At 44.7% G+C, this 19558-nt stretch overlaps 2 protein-coding genes across 2 annotated transcripts; one reads left to right on the top strand and one right to left on the bottom strand.

The window, feature by feature from the left end:
- Positions 1-3665: 3665 nt before the first annotated feature.
- Positions 3666-6377, bottom strand: EXOC8 (exocyst complex component 8). The gene has a single exon (XM_030839543.2). It carries the CDS (start codon positions 6066-6068, stop codon positions 3891-3893), a length of 2178 nt encoding a protein of 725 aa, XP_030695403.1. The 5' UTR covers positions 6069-6377; the 3' UTR covers positions 3666-3890.
- Positions 6315-18571, top strand: SPRTN (SprT-like N-terminal domain). Its single transcript, XM_030839545.2, has 6 exons — positions 6315-6480; positions 6612-6886; positions 7906-8005; positions 11876-12004; positions 14725-14992; positions 16237-18571. Exons 1-6 carry the CDS (start codon positions 6478-6480, stop codon positions 16968-16970), a joined length of 1509 nt encoding a protein of 502 aa, XP_030695405.1. The 5' UTR covers positions 6315-6477; the 3' UTR covers positions 16971-18571.
- The last annotated feature ends 987 nt before the right edge of the window (positions 18572-19558 follow it).

The raw sequence follows: 19558 nt of genomic DNA, 5'->3' as shown, positions 1-19558 counted from the left end.
TTGTGATTGAGTGCTGTTCAATCACAGAAAAATCCAGCCCGGTGAGGTACTGACGTGAGCAGTTCTGAGAAATATTGAACTGGTGGCACTCGAGTAGGAGCAAGAGGCTCAACAGTAGGTGCCGTACAGTTCAATTTCTGGGGAAAAGATGTATGAGAAACTCTTACAAGTGGCACCTATGCTGAGGGGGTCACCGGGGGCTCGGGCAGGATGACGTGGACTTTTTACCTCCTGCCCTCTGCATGATGGAAGCTTCCTTAGTAGGGATGAGTTACAGACACAGCGTTCCTCTCCTCAAATCTCTAGCACATCTGCAACGGCGCTGTGACAGTGACATTACTCCACAAGACTGTCCCAAGCACGCACGCGCTCCTGCTGCATGTCTTTGCTCACACTTGCACGCCCATCTTCCTTGCACACCTAAATCTCGTCCCCTCTTCCAGGACCTGCTCCAAGGCCAACAATTCCACGAGGCCTTTCCAAACTCCTCAGAATAACACTGCTCTCATCCTTCTCAGCATTCCCATGGGACTTAAACTGCGACACGCAGGTTTTTTGGTCGTTTTTTTTTTCCCAACACGGTTTGCAATTATTCAATTATTTATTGATAAACGAATTAATTTTGCTGAATTTAATTTGCAACAGTTTTGCCTTTAATTTGCTAATTTATTTTTTCCAAGTTTTTATTCTCTATTTTCACCAATTTTTAAGCATATTAAGTGAAAGCATGCTTAACTTTCTTTTGTCCTCCCCACCCGCATTTTAGTCAATGTGAGGCATAGCATTCTTTAAATACTGTTAAATCAATTATACGTGATAGTTCCCGCAATATCCACGTATTATTTAAAAAAAAAAAAAAAAGAAGATCCTTGTCATTTATGATCCTAGTTCCTAGGTCATATAGCCCACATTATATTTTCTTCACTTAAAGATGTGCAGATGGTATGAAACCCACTTTTTATATTTTTATTTTTACTTATTTATTTATTTTTGGCTGCGCCCCATGGCGTGCGGGATCTCAGTTCCTTGACCAGGGATCAAACCCACGCCCCCCGCATTGGAAGTGTGGAGTCTTAACCACTGGACCGCCAGGGAAGTCCCTAACACCCAGTTTTTAGAGTAAATTCACATTTTGTACATCTGAAATCTCCCACTCAAGGGAATCCTAAAAAGTTGCCATCTGACTTAATTCACTTAATTCTGATAGTAGCAGAACACTTACTTAAATAAGCTAACAGTTTTGTACCTATTACTCCTCATATAGAAAAACAAAAACTAGAAAACAACCTAGGCTTTTAAAACATTTCAGTAACATGAACATAACAATATTAAATCCTCATTAAAGAAAATAAATAAATATAACATTGTAATATCAATCGATTTTATCCAGTGTAAGAAAAATGTTCAGCTTTATTTTGGTAAAACATCTCAGATTCCCTCAGATCACAGCATACCAATACGCAAAATGTACACGTACTGATTTTATAGTACACGTCGAGTCCCGAATTCCCAATCCCAGGAAAGCAAGTTGCAAAGTACAAGTGCTGATGACAATGATAGGTAGTGTTTTAAACAAAAATAAGTGAGTTTTCAGCACTTAAGTGAAATGAGGCTTTTATCGAAAACAGACTTAATTCCACAGGGCATCTTTCTTCAACACTAATTAATTCAATCAAGTCTGATTTCAAGCTCAAGTGACAGTGTTACCTTCAAAGCAACCGAGACAAGGCAATCAACACTTAAGTGGTATAATACCGTATGTACGACATTTTGGGGCAATCTCTAACCGCATTCCATTTTCAGACCTTGTTTTGGTGTCGAACTAAAGAGAACTAGAGAGAAGAGCTCTGACCCCACTTGGAGGAAATGCAGCGAAATGCTCTGTCCTGGCACAAAGGCACGTTGCAACATCGATGGTCTTTAATCAACTTCCCACACGAACTGATTCACCAACAGCTTAATTCCTCCCGCTACAACTTTGCTTAAGGAACACACAACTTTTAACAGAAGAAAGTTCTGTACTTCCAGTTTTAAAAAGCAGACAGTTCTGTGAAAAGGCTACCATTTAAATAGCATCTGAGAGCATACGCACTGAGGTTTTTAACACTTCATGCCGTAAGAGAAGTTTTCATTTCAGAAGTATCATTTCACGGACCCAGCATCAAATATTGACACAATACATGTTTCATACAATATAATTTTGGAAACTTTAAGTGGCACAAAATAATCATAAAATTTTTATCAAATTCAAGTTTCCAGTGATCTTAAAAAACAAAAAGGCAGATTATAGCTGTTTTTGTTCAACTGAGATATCCAGTTATGGTTATTATCTAGCAAATGCTAAAGTTATGTGAAAAAAAGGTCAAAGAAAATCTTTAACTTTGATAATTTTCAACCTTTTAGATATGCACAGCTAAATATAAAATGAGAGGCTCGTCTGGCATATGAGTAATTAAGTCAAGGAGCTTTACAACCCTAGCCTGCTATTAGAAGCTATTTTAGGTTTTACATAATTCCCAGAGTCTTAATACCACTATTTTCCTTCAGATAAAAGAAACGACCTTTTGAAGTCATCGGCATCAGAAATGACACTTAGGGACAAGAATCACAACCAGAGTTAGGGGAAAAATGGGTCTTAGCAGTTTCTCTCCCAGTATGAGGAAGGCCAGATAATCAAGATACAATGGATGCAAGTTTAGAAACCTAGGGAAGCTCAAATTTCTTTATTTTTGTTTACTAAACAATCTGAAGTAAGCATTATATTCAGTTTGAAAAACAAATAAAATTTAAAAATAAAACAAGAAATATGCAGCCTGGAGCATTTTAGGAGTCACCAAAGGTTTTTCCCCTCCTTCCTTTGGGCACACTGTCTCACTTTTCTGTGAGACGAAAAAACACTTACCCTTAGCCATGAAAAGCTCTCCACTTAGCCACGAAAAAACAAAAACAAATCTCTGCTCAAAGCAGTCATACTTAAGAACACCGTGGGGTCTGCATAGGATTTTCCCTAATTTCCCACCCACCCAGACCCTGAAATCTGAAAACTTTTCTTCCACTTGCATGAAGTCTGCGCCACTATGTGTAACCCACACAAAAAGCGCTGTCAGGTTCTTCAATGTGTCTTGTTTATTTTTTTTAATATGATAAAAGGGAACTTCAGACAACTCAGAAATATGTTTAAAAAAATTTGATGATAGTTCTTAAGATTTTCAAGTAAATGCTCCCAAATCAAGTGTTATCAACATGCTAATTGGCAGCTAAAAATGCTGAATCATTTAAATTACGTTGGAACTGCGTTTATGACAGCTTCCTCTTGTGCTCTGTAAGGATTGGAGTACTCAAGTCCACACACTAGCTACCTTCATGAAGGAATTCTTTTGACCAAAGTTTACCCTAAAACCAATTTCCTCAACTCCTTTCTTTCCCCAGAATTGTTCAAACACATTTTAAGGTGTGTAAGTATAGGGCACAGGGTGTTTTATATGGCACAGTACCCTTTAAGAAACCTAACATTTTTGTGAACGGGGAGACATTCACAACATACTTAAACTCTGTATTTACAGAAACTGTTTATTGGCGCTGCACAATCTGCACTGTGAGAACGTGTGTCGTGAGTCAAAGGATAAGCTGAAATGCTATAGTGTGACGATATATGCATTAGAGAGCTGCATAATTTAAAAGGAAAGCATATATTTTAATAATTCCAATGTTTTCGTCATATGGCCTTAACTTAACATTTTTTTTCTTTCTCCTTGTGATTTTGCACTTCTATCCGAGAGGGCATCTTTTATTTTTAAGACATGTTTGAGACTATAAAGAATACGCTACTGCAACTTAATATAAATAATCCATAAGCAATATACACGGATACACATAAACAGGTCCAGGCATCAGACCACTGACGTTGTACTTTCGGGATTCACACGCATCAGTCTCGATGCATTTCTCAGGTCCTGGAGTTGCTTGGCGGGTTTCCCCACACCCTCCTCAAACCTTTTCTCCACCACGGGGAGGACAGTTTCATACAGAAAGGATGCATTCTGCCTGATAAAAGCCTTCTTCTCTGGATCCTGCTCACATCGAAGACTGTAATCCACGTGCTGAACAGCAACCAAAATGATTTCCACCAGGCTCTCCAAAAGCACCATGTGCAGCTCCGGGAAATACAGCTTCAGGGCCTCTTCCAAGAAGCCCATGGTCTGTTTGGTGAAAGCAACCACCGTGTAACTGAGGTTCACCCAGCAGTCATCCCCCGTGTACTGCTCGAAGTTACCCACTCCACAGCTCTTCATCTCCTCTTTGAGTTTCCCCAGGGCCTCTGGAGTCATCAAGTTCATCCTCCTCCACATCTCCTCGGAGTTGCGATGCTTCGTGGCTTCGATGATGATTTCTTTGTAACTGTGTAGGGCCCCTTGGATGTCTTTCACCAGGAGGGCGTGGATGATGAAGGTGAGGTCTAGTCCGATGTCGCCCAGCTGCTGACAATGCTCCTTTGCCACTTTTACACACTCAGCCGCCGTGGAGAGGCTCTCCTTACTATCAAACACCTGCTTGCTAAAAGCATCCACAAACATGCCCATGGCTGACCTCGCCCAGACCACAAAGGCAGAGTAGCAGCCGCTGTCGGTGCCCGCAAAGTCCGTCTCAAATTCCCTGGCGGTCTCCAGAAGGCTGGTAAAGAAGACGTGGCAGAGCTTATGAATGTAGAGTAAAGTGGCACCTTCAATGCGAAGCTGGCGTATTGCAGTATGCACAGCTGCTGCCCTGTTTCTCAAAAACAGCTCACAAGCCTTCGTGCACTGGCCAAGCCGGATTAGCTGAGAAACCGCCCGGCGGGTAGCCTTGGGACCACCTCTCAGGGACCGATCCGGGGAGAGTTCAAACACTAGCACCTCAGTGAGCTGGCGGACACGCTCATCCACTCTGGCCCTTAGTTCTTTCACAGGAGGTGGGCTGGGCTTATCTTCCAGGTAACGGTTCAATTTATCCAGCAGGTCGACGGCCCCTTCAAAGTCCCTCTGGGCAATACAGACATCCAGGTCTTCAGGCAATTCCTGGATCCATTCCACTGAGAGGTCCACCTTCTCTTCTTCTGCCTCGGGAACAGCTGGTTCGCCGTCGTCTTCGTCCTCAAATGGGTTGCCAGCCTTGGAAGTCACCTGGGGTGGCCCTCGAGGGGCAGCTGCCTCCTCCTGCCCCCTGCGTCTTTTTTCACTGAGGGCCCTCTTGGTTTCCTCCAGCACTTCCAGCCACTCTCGTTTGATTTTTGCGTTTTCCGCTTGAAAAATACGGCTCTCAGGAAACATGAGCAGCTTGAACATGTCCTTCATGGGCGGGTTGTCCTTGACATTGACCACGGCCAAACCATCCAGGGGATAGAGGGCGTTGTAGCGATACATCCCCCGCCGCTGTGGCAGCCAGGTGGCCACCAGCAAACAGTCGTTCATGAGAAAGCCGTGCACCCGCTGCAGCTGGGCCATGTGGTCCGCCTCGTATTCCACCAGGTCCCCGTTGTACACCAGGTACTGTCCCGGCGTCTCCAGCAGGTGCCTGCAGCCTTCCACCTTCTCAAGCAGGGTGGTGAGAGTGCGCTGCTTTCCTTCCTCGCCTGGCCCAGAACTGTCGCGGGAGGCACCCCCGGGGCTGGGGAAAAAGCCAGCCTGGCCCCGGAGGTGGTCGCGGACCCCCGCGCCGCCTCCCCCCTCCTCCCCTCCGGAGGCGGCGGCGGCCCCCGCGGCGGCGGCAGCCGGCAGCAGGGTAAGCGGGATGCTCTCCAGGCTGCTCTTCTGCTCGGTCAGCAGGTGACTGAGCTGATACATCTCGCTCTCCAGGTAGGAGATCTCGCGGGCCGTCTCTATGAACTGCCGGTAGTTCTGGTAGACGTTGCGCTTCAGGTTCTGCGCCGTCTCCTCCGCCAGCGCCTGGATGCGCTGCCGGTGCTCCTGCAGGTCTCGGTCTCCGTCCGACTGCTGCGAGAGCTGCTTCACGTACAGCCGCGCCTCGAAGCCGCCCGACTCCAGCTGCCGCCGCAGGCGGCTCGCCCCGCTGTCTGACATCGCCATCGCCATTTCCGTCCGGACTCACGCAGTCCCTGTCACTATCGCCGTCGTCCGTGCCGCCGCTGTCGAGGCCCACCCAAGCCGGGTCCAACTCCAGGGCTGCGGAAGCAGGCTGCAAGAGAGACGAGTACGCCTGCGCCCGCGTATGAACTTCAGACACTGCGCCTACGCAAGAGGCCGGGCGCAGGCGTTGCGCCTGCGCAGCAGCGCCAGCGGCCTAGGGCGCATGCGCCGGAGAAGCTATTGCGGAAGCGAGTGGAGGGCGGGGCAGAGAGACGTAGGTGCTGCGCCAGAACCGAGCGTGACGTTGGTGTTTGGCGTTACTCGCGAACCGAGAAGGCGGTAACCAGGTTTCTGAAACCTGCCTCCGGCTCAAGCCCTGGGAACCCAAGTTTTGAGCCCACTGGGACGTGCTGTCATGGTGAGTTCTTTTTTCTTTGAGCCCCAGAAGCTTTACTTCGGCGTCTGGGACAAGTTCCGTTCTCGTTGTCGGGGCAGTTTGTCTGAGTCTCGCGAGATCGGTGGGCTGACCCGTGGGCCGGCATCTCCTAGGAGGAGCTCGACCCGGCCGTCCGAGGCTCCGGTACGTGGAGTCCCCCGGCAGCCATGGATGAGGACCTGGTTTTGGCGCTGCAGCTTCAGGAGGAGTGGAACTTGCAGGTCTTGGAGCGCGATCCAGCCCAGGAGCCTCTGTCTCTGGTGGACGCGTCCTGGGAGCTGGTGGACCCCACCCCCGATATTCAGGCCCTGTTTATGCTGTTCAACGACCGTTTCTTCTGGGGCCATCTGGAGGCGGTCGAGGTGAAGTGGAGCATGCGAATGACGCTGTGAGTCCCGAGCCGCGCCGCGGGCGGGGGGCGCCGGCGGCCGCAGCTGGCGCTGAGGAGCTGGGGGCAGGCGGCCCCTCGGTCCTGTGTCCCTTCCCTGCCCTTCTCTGTCCCGCCCAGACAGCGTCAGGGGAGCCCTGTGGCCCACCCCGCGGCGGTTTGGCTGGTAAGGGGACGTTCCTTGGCGTTAGAACGATGAGCTGACCGTTTTCTGATGGGGCTTACGGGAGCGCTTTAGGACCCAGGCGGGAGAAGCAGCCGGAAGCTGACCCCGGGAAAGGAGGCCGGGGCCGCGGCTTGCTTTCTTCCCCGGGACGCGTGCAGTCTCTGCCGGGCTCGGCGGGTACCGCCGCTGGGCCGCGAGCTCGCGGGTCAGGGTGGGGAAGGGGCGGCGTTTCCCTACTTCTGGGTCCAGGGGCTCTTCGGGGCGGGGGGCGGCGGGGTGCGTCTCAAAGCAGCCCTTTCCGGCACGCCGAGTCCGGGAAATGCCGGCTCCAGGTAACTTGCTGCTGCGTACGAACGGAGTTGAGAAGTTGACAGTGCGGTTCGAGGCCACCGCGCTTGCTCTTGGATGGAGGCGAAGCGCCCTGAAGTAAGAGATGAAGGTACGACACGGAAGTGTGTTTCTAGTGCCATGCTGCTGCGTATGTGGGTTTCCTCGACACTTCTGGACACAGGCTACTGGAGACCTGGCCGTTACCGCCACCGACGACTGACCGACGGTGGCGTGTAGGGAGGAGGCAGGGAGCGGCAGAACGGGACGGCCTTCTTCGAGCTCTTACGGCCCGGCTGGGGTTCGGGGAGTCCCTGCTGCTCAGGTGCCTCCCTAACTGGCGCGGAAGGCAGGGGCCGCCCCTCCGAGCGGCTGCGCGTGCGCTCTCGAGAGAGAGCCCCTCCCCCCCGCCCGAGAGCCCTCTCAGTCTGGACCGTTGGAGAAGGAACCGGCGGTTGCCCTTCCCCGTCCGCTTCCCTTTCGCGTATCTTTGCTAAGCGACCGTTTTGTGGTGGTTGTTTTCCAGGTGCGCTGGGATATGCAGCTACGAAGGCAGGGGCGGAATGTGTTCCATCCGCCTCAGTGAACCCCTCTTAAAGTTGAGACCAAGAAAGGATCTGGTGGAGGTATTCTTTGCGTGAACCCGATGCTTAGCTCAGTAATTTAGAAACGCTTGTTACTGGTTTAGACTGCTGTAAATTAATTTGTGCACGTGAACAAGAAAAAACCCGTTTTCCCTCACTGCGAACTTTTATTGTGGGGCAGATAATAGTGATTACCTTATATTCTTATCGTGTTTCGAAAATAGAGGCTTTCAGGTAAGTCACCCAATGTGATCTTTACGGTAATCCTGTTTATGTTCACGGTGTGTTCTCATTTTATAAATGAGATAATCAAGGTTCAGAGAGGCAAAGTGGTTGGTTTAGAAGCAGAGAAAAACTTAGGATCCAGATCTTTGTATTGAGACACACAGATTCTCCTGTGTTCAGCCACCATGGTGTCCTCCCAGGACGTGTAGCTGACTGGCAGAACAAAGCAGCGTGAGGGCACGCTGCGTATCTAGAGCTAGTGGTCACTCCTGCTAGCAAAACGGAGCCGTGGGAGCTGTCAGAGTATGTTTAGTGGAGTCGAATAGTTGCCTGAAGATCCCCAAGATACAGCCAGTGTGAGTGGTCTTGCCCCAATTATATCACCTGCAACATACGCACTAGAGGGCATAGGTGGTAGAGAAATACCACCTGTGGTATAGGTGGATGGGAAATAAGTTAAAGCATGCTTGGAAGTATGTTTTTAAGGGTAATAAACGGTAATGGGTTTCACAACAATGTGAATGTACTTAGCACTACTGAACCGTACACTTAAAATGGTTAAGGTGGTAAATTTTATGTTACTTTTTTTTTTTACCACAGTTTTAAAAAGGTAAATAGCCACTAAATGTAAAATGGTACAACAGAAATAACCCAATTAATAAGAAAGAAAGGAATAAAGGAACAAAGCCCAGATGAAATAAAGAGAAAGGTGGACATAAAAACAGCAGTTATTATGTTAAATGTAAATGGATTAAACACTCCAGTTAAAAACATGAAACGACGTCCTAGGTTAACAGAGACATGCTTAAGATAAAGACACACATGTTAAATATAAAAGGATGAGAAAAAGCATATCATCTAAATACTAGACAACAGAAAGCTGCTATGGCTTTATTAGTATTAGTTTAAAGATTTTAAGGGAGGGAGTTTTACTAGAAAAAAGGGAGACATTTTATAATGATAGAATAATCTATTAAATAAAAACACATAATGACCCTAAAAGTAATAACATAGCTTTAAACGACATGAAGCATCAATTAGCAGAAACAAAAAGAGAAATAATCAATCCACATAGTTGCAGATGTTAACACAACTCCGTTGGTAATTAAATGAATAAACAGGAAAAAAAATAGTGAAAATGAAAAAACAAAAGTTGAACAATATGATTAACCAGATCAACCTTACCAGGAGCCCTAATTGGAACAGCCCTAACTGAAAACTGCTTCATGAATATTTGTTGCATAAATGATTAAATTAACACGTGAACAGTTTTTATCTTTTTAAGGTGATGGGCAAGAAGAAGATGGGAAATAGGTGCTAATGCTTCCAGTGAGCATTTGCTGTTGGCAGAAAGTTCTAACATCAGATCGGGGAGGCGGGCAGAGGAAGAATAGGGGGACTCTGGCCCGTATTGAAAGTAGCTGCCTACATTGTAATCAGTAGGACTCAGAAAAGGAAAAGACTTAAACTGCTTGAGGAGGTCAAGAAAAGCTTCAGAGATGTGGATTTTATTACTAGTAACATCACCACGCCTACTGCGTGCCGGACTACCCTGGTTATTGTAGCGTTCGCCTTTACCACAGCCCTGCAAGATTCGGGTATCTCCATTTTAAGGGTGAGGGGCAAGTGTAACTTGTCCAGGGTCACGTGGATCACGAATACCAGATCCTCGCTTTAGGCTCTGGATTCCCTGGCCCTAAAGCTCTTGTCCTGTCCCCTTAGAACTGTTACCACTGCAAACTAAAACATGGGGGTGAACCTGACAGGACAGGTTGGATTCTCACATGTACACATAGTAGAGGAGACTATCTTGACAGAAGGAACGGGAGTGCTGTGAACAGAAGCGAGGCCACTAAACTTACGGCATGTTTAGGAGCAGAAGTACTTGTTTTTGGCCAGATACAGAACAGTGGTGGGCAATAGAGGTATTTGGGGACCATGCTGTGTAGAGCCTAAATGTGGAAAATGGTAGATATATAAAAATAGAAGTGTTCAGTACAATGCCATGTCCCATTTTCGAGATGTGTTTAAATTGGACCAAAAATCAGGAACCTAAGTAGTTTCTCCTTTCTGAGAATAGTTATCATTATTTTAGAATGTTGAGAGACATCTGAAATGTAGAATGGCCTTTGACTCTAAGTCTCAGTAGAGTGGCATTTTCTTGAAAAGATAGAGTTGATAATTTTAAAGGGATGGTTTCATAATGACCAAGTTAAAATGTTTGATTCTCCCATTTTGCTGTTCAGCATAATTTTGTAAGACTAAAATTCATTAATGCCAGTCTAGTTCTTCTGATGGAAATTCTTTTTTTCACAAAACTATGGAGGATTATGAAAAAGGTATGCTTTTGAAGACCTTTATGATTTTCACTTTTTGTATTCACTTTTTTTTAGAATAAAGTATGAAATAGCAGCCTTAAGTGCTTTTGTTAACTTTGCACCTAAACTGCTGCATCCTTGGTGTGGAATGAGCAGGTTTTACTGTTTGTTTTAAATTTTTACATGATTCAGAATCCCAAAACTATAGAAAGCTGTACACAAAGAAATCTTGATCTCCCCCATCCCTCTATTCTGAACTCTCTACCTACTAAAGGATACTGTTATTAGTTTCTTTTTTCTATCGTTGTTCTGTTTTGCCAATATTTATATCCACTCTTATGCCCTCCCCACCATATAGCATACTTCTTATACAAAATTCTGTGTATACTCTTCTGTACTTTGCCTTTTTTCATTAAAATGATACAGTCTGTAGCCTCCTTCAGATCATTTCATAGAGAAATTTTTCTTTCTTTTTTATGGCCGCATGGAATTCCATTATGTGGCTCTTCTTTCAACAAGGCCCCTGTTGCTAAACACTGTTCTCACTCTTTTGCTTTTGTAAGCAGTGCCACCGAGAAAATACCTCATATGTGCGGCCTTTCATTTTAGTCTGGGTATTGCTGAGTTCAATGATAAATGGATTTGTAATTTTGTTAGATGTTATCAAATTCACCTCCCCAGGGAGAGGAGAATTTGTACCATTTTGCACTCCTACCAGTGATATATGGGAGTGCTTATTTTCCCTTAGCTTTACTAATGGTGTCAAACTTTAGGAGTTTTACCAGTCTTGATAAGCAAGAAGTGGTATACTAATGTATTAATTTGCATTTCTGTTTTTATAAATGACGTTGAACGTTTTTCACATGTTTATGGATCATATATGTTTCATTTTCTCTGACCTGTCCGTGACATTTGCCTATTTTAAAATTGTATTGTTGGTCATTTCCCTGTGGACTTTTAGGAGTTCTTTATATTTTAGGAATTAATAGGCTGTGAGACGGTTGCACATATATTTTTCTGAGTTTCTTTTTTCGCTTTACTTATAAAATTTTTTCCCCATACAGAATTTTAAAATTTTCATGTAGTTGGATTTGTCAGTCTTTTCTACTGGATTTTTATTAATAATTAAAAAGGCTTTCTTTGAACAAGAGTTCTTAGCCTGGGACCTACAGAGCTTTGAATATTATAGAGACAAAGTTTTGTGAATGTGTGCTTATGTAAGTTTTCTAGAAAGATCGTTCATGACTTTGTTCAGTATCTGAACGGAGTCTGTGATCCAAAGAAGGTTAAGACCCCAGGTAGAGTAAGTAAATGCATTTTTATTTTCAAAAGCACCATAACAAATTAATTTGACTGTTCTCTGTTTCAGACCCTCTTGCATGAAATGATACATGCCTATTTATTTGTCACGAATAACGATAAAGATCGGGAAGGGCACGGCCCAGAGTTTTGTAAACATATGCGTCGCATCAATCGCCTGACGGGAGCCAATATAACGGTATATAAAGCCACACACATTTTCAATATTCAGCAGTTACTCATTCAGCACTTCCTGAACATAGAGAACTGGGTAGAAACGAACACTATGTTTGAGGATTTTCCACAGCAAGTGAGAGGCCCAGAGAAGCTGCCTGGCCTGTCGAGGACCACGTAGGCGAAGGGCGGCCGCACCAGCGGTACCCTGGTGCCTCCAGCCCCAGCGAGGGCAGCACGTTGCCCAGGGTTGCTGCAGGCCTGCGCACCTCTCTTCTGGACCACTACAGTCCGCTCCTAATTTTGTTGCCTCATCGTGTCCTCCTCCAGTCTGTCCCATATTCTGCCACCATTTCATATGTCATTCCCTTCTTCAGAAGTCTTGATTCGTGTTTCTGCATGATATTGTAGGAGATGGCAGAGCCTGGGGTCAAAAAAGCAGGAAGAGTCAGGTTGCTTGCGTCCAGACGCTGGTGCCACTGATTCACTGTGGGACCCGCAGATTTCTTCTGCGCTTCAGTTTACTCGCGTGAAAGGAGGGTAGTGACAGCACCTACCTGTTGGGTCCTGTGAGGCTTAGAGGAAGTACGTGCAAAACGTTTTAGCACAGTTTGAGTACTCATTAAATATTAGTTGTCTTTGTTATTACTGATTCATTTTTTCAGATAACCTTGCTCTTCCCTTTCTCTTACCTTCTGCAGCCGCCCTGCTTATGTCTTAACGTTTCTAACTGAACTTTGCACCTCCGTGCCTGTCCTCATATACCCTCTTCCTAAAAGATGCCACTTCTCCCATTTTCTGTCAAAATGATCTCCATCTTTACAGTGAGATGCAGCTTCTGCCTCCTTGGAACCTGCTCGGCAGATGTTTAACCTTTTACACTCCTTTATTCTGCTTTCATACCTCTCACGGGGCGGCTCTTGCCTGTCCTTACATACCTCTGCATGAGATGTGTAGTGCAGTGTCTCTACAGGCGCTTAGCAAATATGGAATTGAATGGAACCAAACAGAAATATTAATTCCTACAAAGATTAAATGCCTTGGTGTGTTTAGATATTTCCTTCCTTTAAAAGGCAACAAAGGCCAGTGTGATGGAAAGCGAGAAGTGCTGACCCTCCGTGTAGTATTCTCTAGCCGTCAGTTTAATTTTCTAGAGAGCTCATTTAATTACCGGACAGAGTTCCTTCAACATCAGGGAAGTGGCTTGCATTAACACAATCACATAAAATCCAGATTAGCACAAGAATTACGGAGTTGCTAGTGTAAAAGACTTAGTTTCTTCATCAGAATTCACACTTTAAGCAAAATCCTAGTATACTTCCTGTTGTTCAGTTGGAAGAGGATATGCCCTTTTATCTTGGATGTCTGTGTGTTTTCATCTAGGAGGTTTTATCAGGTGGACACCCCTTGCTTTCACGGGTTACATCACATTATAGCACACTCCACAGGGCATCCACATTGAGAACAATTTTATTTTAGTGACTACATTGTTAAAAAGTTACATCCCCAGGCTATAGGAATTACGGAAGCTGCAAGCAAAACAGATCCAGTTCGCTGTGGTCTTTGCCACTGAATTGTTAAGCGGAGTGTTCTCAACATGAGAGAGCGGGCAGGGTCTTACAGGCCTCCTCGCTCCCAGACCCTCTGTCCTCCAGTCTCTTCTGCACCTACCATAATTTGCGTTGTTGGCGTGCTTGCCAAATAATAGAGTTTGTTTGCTTATGATGGAGAGATGGTGATTATGAAACTATTTATCTGTAGAGTTATAGAAAGCTTAGCATTCTTTCCCACAAGGGGACTTTACTAAAGAGTTAAATGCCTTGGTTTAAACAAACAAAACTCATATGCTGTGCTCCTTATATAAACAGTAACGTTTCACTGAGAGGACAGGAGGAAAAGGTGCTCAGTCCTTCAGGAGTATCCGTTTCAGACGGTGCCCTGCCGTCCTCAGTACTCCCGAGGTGGGGGGGCTATAGCCGTCCTGTCTGTCTCCTGCTTAGGTTCTAAGTAAGATTTCATCTAGAGGGTGAAACAGACGGATCCTGTTGAAGGACTGAAAAGCACATTTACAGAGAATTTTATTTGACTCGAAGCTTTTCACTCAGCAAACACTGAGCACCTTCCCTGTGCCAGGCGGTAATAGCCACTAGGGGTACAGGCTGAGAACTTTCAAGTCCTGGAGAGCTTTTCACCTATAATCAGATAAAATGATAGCCCGAAGCCTTATTATGAAGAAATGGGCGGAGCCGGGCGCATGTGCGGGGCGGGTTTGACAGACGCTGCACGAGGTTTGGGTCCAGCATTTACAGGAAACAGTCCTCAGGACCCTTTGTTTACTTACAGGGGAAGATTTCAGCTTGGCAGTGGGAACAATTCTTATTTATTACAGCATTATATAAAATCTTGTCTTTATCCTAGTTTTTCATCGTTTAGAAATAGGGGTTCTAAAACTTTTAGCATTTATAGAAGCTTTTTGGGTTTTTTTTAAATTTTCTTCTAGTCTCACCTTTTTCTATCTTTACACAGTTTATGAAGCACTAAATTAAGTGCTGCTGTTTCCCATTAAAATGAACTTTTGAAGAGAAGCTAAATATCGTTACTGTCTTTCCCAAAACACAACTTCAGAAAGCTCTGGGAAACTGGAAAGTTGAAAAAGGGGGCGGGGGGCTGCTTATATATTGCTTGTATATTCTCTTACACTTGTTAACCTGCCTGCTTAACGCTGACAACTTCGTCTCGACCCAGGTGTACCATACTTTCCACGATGAGGTGGATGAATACCGGCGACACTGGTGGCGCTGCAATGGGCCGTGTCAGCACAAGAAGCCATATTACGGCTACGTGAAACGCGCCACCAACAGGGCACCCTCTGCCCATGACTACTGGTGGGCTGAGCACCAGAAAACCTGTGGAGGCACCTACATAAAAATCAAGGAACCAGAGAGCTACTCAAAAAAAGGCAAAGGAAAGACAAAACCAGGAAAGCAGCCAGTATCAGAAGCAGAAAATAAAGGTAACTCTGCTTATATGCTCCCAACTTTTCCGCGGCTGTGGCTGTAACGCAGACAGTACTGTCCATCAGGGACCTGGCATTAGGTAAGCTTAAGGATTGTTTCTAGTGTAGACGTTTTCAAGTGTGGACTCAAGGGAAAAAAAAAAATCCCGTTGTCCATGAAATGGTGGTAGAAAACTATCCTCTGCTGTATACACATGTGAGTAAAAGTAGAAGTAGTTTCCACCGCTGAAATTTGAGGGTGAAGTCCCTTTCCCTGTCCTGACTCACTGGGTCATTAGGATAGAAACAGAAGGCAAAGACTGTCCGAATGAAAACAGTAATTCAGATAACAATGCCCGGAATAGAAGTCCTAGCTACACCCCTTCCTATCAGTTGGAGTCTATCCAGGTGACTTCTGTTGATGTATGTATTTTCATTGGGAGAATGGGAAAAGGATATGACATGTATTACGCTAGTACTTCATCTTCAGGATTTATCCCTTTCCTGTGCAGTTCAGAGTTACTGCCTTTTTTTTTTTAACTTTTTTTAGCTCTGTAATCTCACTTTTTTTTTTAAAGTCTTTATTGAATTTGTTACAATATTGTTTCTGTTTTGTTTTGGTTTTTTGACCTGGAGGCATGTGGGATATTAGCTCCTTGACCAGGGATCGAACCTGCACCTCTTGCATTGGAAGGCGAAGTCGTAACCACTGGACCGCCAGGGAAGCCCCTAGAGTAACTGCCTTTTGAAGGGGTAACAAGGTTACTAAAGTTAATGCTTCTTCCCTTGGGAAGTTGTGGATTTGATGTGATAAGGACTCACAGACATAAGCTATATTTCTCATATCTGAAGTGTTCATTAGTAAGTTGAGAAGCTATAGAAGAATTTATGTGGAGAGATTTTATGCCCTCAGTTTTGTGAGTTGGGAAGATAAGAACGTGGTAGCAGATTTTTCGCTTCTGAAATGACACTTAAGAATACTAAAAGCAATTTTCAAGGTAAAAGTTACTTTGCTGTTGATGTTTGTGTGATAGAACTGCTTATCTAAATATGAGAGGGTGTTTTTGTCCTTTATGTTTTCTCAGTACCACAGCTTTCGGACTGCTGAGGATTGTCCGTCTCCCGTCAGTAGATAATTACAACATAGTTCTAATGCAGAACAGAAGTAGTATTTCTTCATTTGGAAAAGCTATCCATTAGCTTAATATTTGTTATGGTATTGATTTTGAGCCAAGGAAGAATCTTATTTGCTTCTTTTGCAGGTAAACCGAACAGAGGGGAGACACAGTTGTTAATCCCTTTCAGTGGGAAAGGGTATGTTCTAGGGGGAACCAGCAATTCGCCTTCATCTGGGAAATGTCTCACTTCACATGCTGTTAAAACCCAGGATCTTTTAAATCAGGACCATTCAGCAAATGCCTTAAGACCCAATTCGAAACCTGAGGTGACATTTGAACAGAACGGCTCAAGTGGGAAAACTTCCTTAGTCTCCGCTGCTCGCAGTTCCAGTCACCAAAGTGTTTTAAGCAACTACTTCTCGAGAGTATCGGTCTCCAAGCACAAGGCTTTCAGAAGTGTGAGTGGGTCTCCGATGAAAAGCCTCACGGTTGGTGACATCGCTAAAAACTCGGTCTCTTCTAGTTCTCAAAGGAGGGTGACATCTTCTAAGATATCCCTAAGAAGTCCTCTAAAAACAGTGGAATCGACATCTGTGACTGCACCCCAGGTTGCAGGTGGGCCTGAAGATCAATTCCCAAGTAAACGCCCCAGGCTCGAAGACAGGACTGTTTTCGACAACTTTTTTATCGCGAAAGAGCAAACACAGAGTGGTGGTAACGATCCAAAGTGTGGTTCACGTCCTATAGCTGCAACGCAGAATGCCAGCAGTTCATCTAGTCAGAGCAAAATGGTTCACTGTCCTGTTTGTCAGAGTGAAGTTTTGGAGTCTCAGATTAATGAGCACCTGGACTGGTGCCTTGCAGGTGATAGCCTCTAAGTCAAAAGCTGAAAAAAATCTCTGAAAAATGAATGGGTCTCACATGTCCCACCCGTATTACCTCATAGCACAGTGTCAGCCGCTCAGGAATTCCTGGTTAGTGCTAAGATTTGCAGATTATAACCTAGTTCACCCATATTAAATGTTCTATTTTATATATACATATATGAGATTGTAACTTAAACTGTTTTATGTCTGAGGGTGCTATACTCACTCGTAGGTGTACTGTAGCCCAGAGTTGCTTCTGGGTGCATACATGTATAATTTTTAGATACTTTTGTTCTTTCTTTTAAGAGTATTTAAATCTGTTAATCTTTTTAATTTGCATATTTTCCTTAAAATAGTCAGTGAGGAATCCTGTCAGGTGTTTGGTTAAATTCCTTTATTAATATTAAAACTCATTCCCAGAACTGGTAATATTCATAGTATCGGACATATTGACCAAAAATACAACCTAGTTGTTTTCCGGTACTCAAGGCTTTTGGTTTTTCTTTTTTTTTTTCTTCAAAATTTTAACAGGAAATACGTTTCCTATATTATAAAGATTTTTATTTCTCTGTTTCACTAAAAGGTGGCAGCAGGTTTAAGGTTAAAGTAGGTAAGCAGAGTAAAATAAATGCCTTTTGGAACATTGCTGGTAACAAATAGCCAGTGTAATTCTGTGGGCCAGGGCTGAGCTCTAGCGAAATGGCTGGTTAAAGCTCAGTACTAAGTAACGGCATATAGAGCATAACCGAGTTGCCGAGTTTATGTGCACGTGGACCATCATCTGGAAACAGTATGATGAACCTTAAGCCAAAGTTGAAACCATTTAGGAATACCATTTGTGTATGTAAAAAATTATATTTCTTTTAAAAAGCATTCTTTTCCACGTCCCAGCAAAGGGACAGAGATAGTTTGGTCAGCTTACTTTGTCTCATGGCTCTGCCGCCAGTGTGTTGGCATATTTTCAGGGCCTTAGTTCACAGGTTTTCTTTTTCTTAACTTTGTTGCAACACGACTTTACATCCGTAAGGTGCAGCTGGGTTCCCCGCTGAGTGACCACTACGCAGGTGCAGTTAGAGAGCATTTCAGTTGCCATGAAGTGTCCTTATGGGCAACTCTCGCCAGCCAACACCCACCACCCCAGAGTAACCAATGTTTTCGTCTGTCACCACGGTTAGTTTAGCTTGTTTTTAAACACTATGAAGTAGTACCTTTGTTGCTATGGGTAGCAGAAGTTCAGTCTTTTCATTGCTCTGTAGTATTTGTATGAATGTGCCCGAGTTTATCTATCATTCTGATATTAATGGACATTGCAATTATCTCCAGTTTGGGGCTGGCCATTCTGAATAACGCTGCTAAGAACGTTCTTACTCATTTCTGCTGAGCATATCCCCAGTCTGGAATGCAGGGTCACCAGGTGCATTTATGTTTAGCTTTAGTAAATGCTGCCAGTTTACAGTCCTGCCCGCAGTGTATGAGAGCTTGTCACTCAGCAGTCTTAACGCTGTTGTCAGTCCTTTTCATTTTAGCCTGTCTGGTTGAGTGTTTATGAGTTTTGATATTTCTTAAGCATGAAGTTAAACAATAGTATTTAATAAATATTTATAGATAAATGACTTAAAATGTGTATTATGTTGAATATATACCGTTACACTTTCATAGAGGATCATTTTCTCTACTTCAATTTAACAAATTTTGTGCAGTTTAACACTTTTTGGGGGCGGAGGGGTGCAAAACCGTACAAGGTTCTGGGGCTGTGAAGTAAGTAAGAGCCCGAGTCCTCAAGGAGCTTTACAGCCTAGTCGGGGAGTGAGACAAGCAGAGGTGGTTTCAGCGCAGTAAGTGCTCTGACGGGCTTCTGCCGGCGCTGCGGGAACTTAAAGACGATCAGCAGAACAGCCCAGGGCTTCAGGGGACGGAGGGACAAGTTCTGCATCAGGCTGAGTCTCCTAGGGCCAGTCAGGGTCGCCTGGGGTCGGGGTGGGGGATAGAAAGGGCCTTGCAGAGAAGGAACACGAAGGCTTGGAAACAGACCGGCACGTTCGACTGGGAGAACGAAGCTGTTCCAAGTGGACGGAGTGTATGTAAGATGTGAGGGGTAAGATGGCAGGAGAAGGGCTGCAGACAGGACAGGTGTACGCAGAGCCTGAGGGCAGAAAGACCCATCCGTCCGTCACGTTCTGCGCTTTACATCCAGTTTGTATGGCCATCTGCTGATTCAGGTAGGGCTGGTGCAGTGAGGGTTGGGAAGGCTTGTAAGCCAGCCAAGAACATTCGAGAAGTGTTTTGACCAGTTCTCCGGGGGCAACAGAGACAGGAGGAAGAAAGGGGGGCAGTGGCAGGGAAGGAGAGAGGACGGGTTCGAGAAATACTCAGGTTGTAAAATCAAGAGCTGGTCAGTTTTAAGGGATGATGGGAATGTTAGTTGGCAAGAAAACAAGTTAATTTTAAATTTGGGATTAAATAAGCCTTCGCGTCAATCGCTCAGAATTCTGATACTCCCCAATCTGTCATTTATATTAGAAAAATAGTTTTCTGTTCTGTTGGTTTGTTTTTCCCTTTTAAAGCAAGTTTCCTATACTGATAACAGTCATTTGGGGTCA

The sequence above is a fragment of the Globicephala melas genome, chromosome 16, assembly GCF_963455315.2.
Source record: "Globicephala melas chromosome 16, mGloMel1.2, whole genome shotgun sequence".
Taxonomy (NCBI): domain Eukaryota; kingdom Metazoa; phylum Chordata; class Mammalia; order Artiodactyla; family Delphinidae; genus Globicephala; species Globicephala melas.
The sequence above is the reverse complement of the archived record's forward strand: the minus strand, read 5'-3'. Positions and strand labels throughout refer to the sequence as shown.

Excerpts from the sequence above, each read along its gene's own strand:
- EXOC8 (XM_030839543.2), bottom strand. The coding sequence starts at position 6,068 with ATGGCGATGGCGATGTCAGACAGCGGGGCGAGCCGCCTGCGGCGGCAG.
- SPRTN (XM_030839545.2), top strand. Across the intron at positions 8,006-11,875 it reads CAAGAAAGGATCTGGTGGAG|ACCCTCTTGCATGAAATGAT; the intron begins GTATTCTTTGCG and ends TCTCTGTTTCAG. Across the intron at positions 14,993-16,236 it reads ATCAGAAGCAGAAAATAAAG|GTAAACCGAACAGAGGGGAG; the intron begins GTAACTCTGCTT and ends CTTCTTTTGCAG.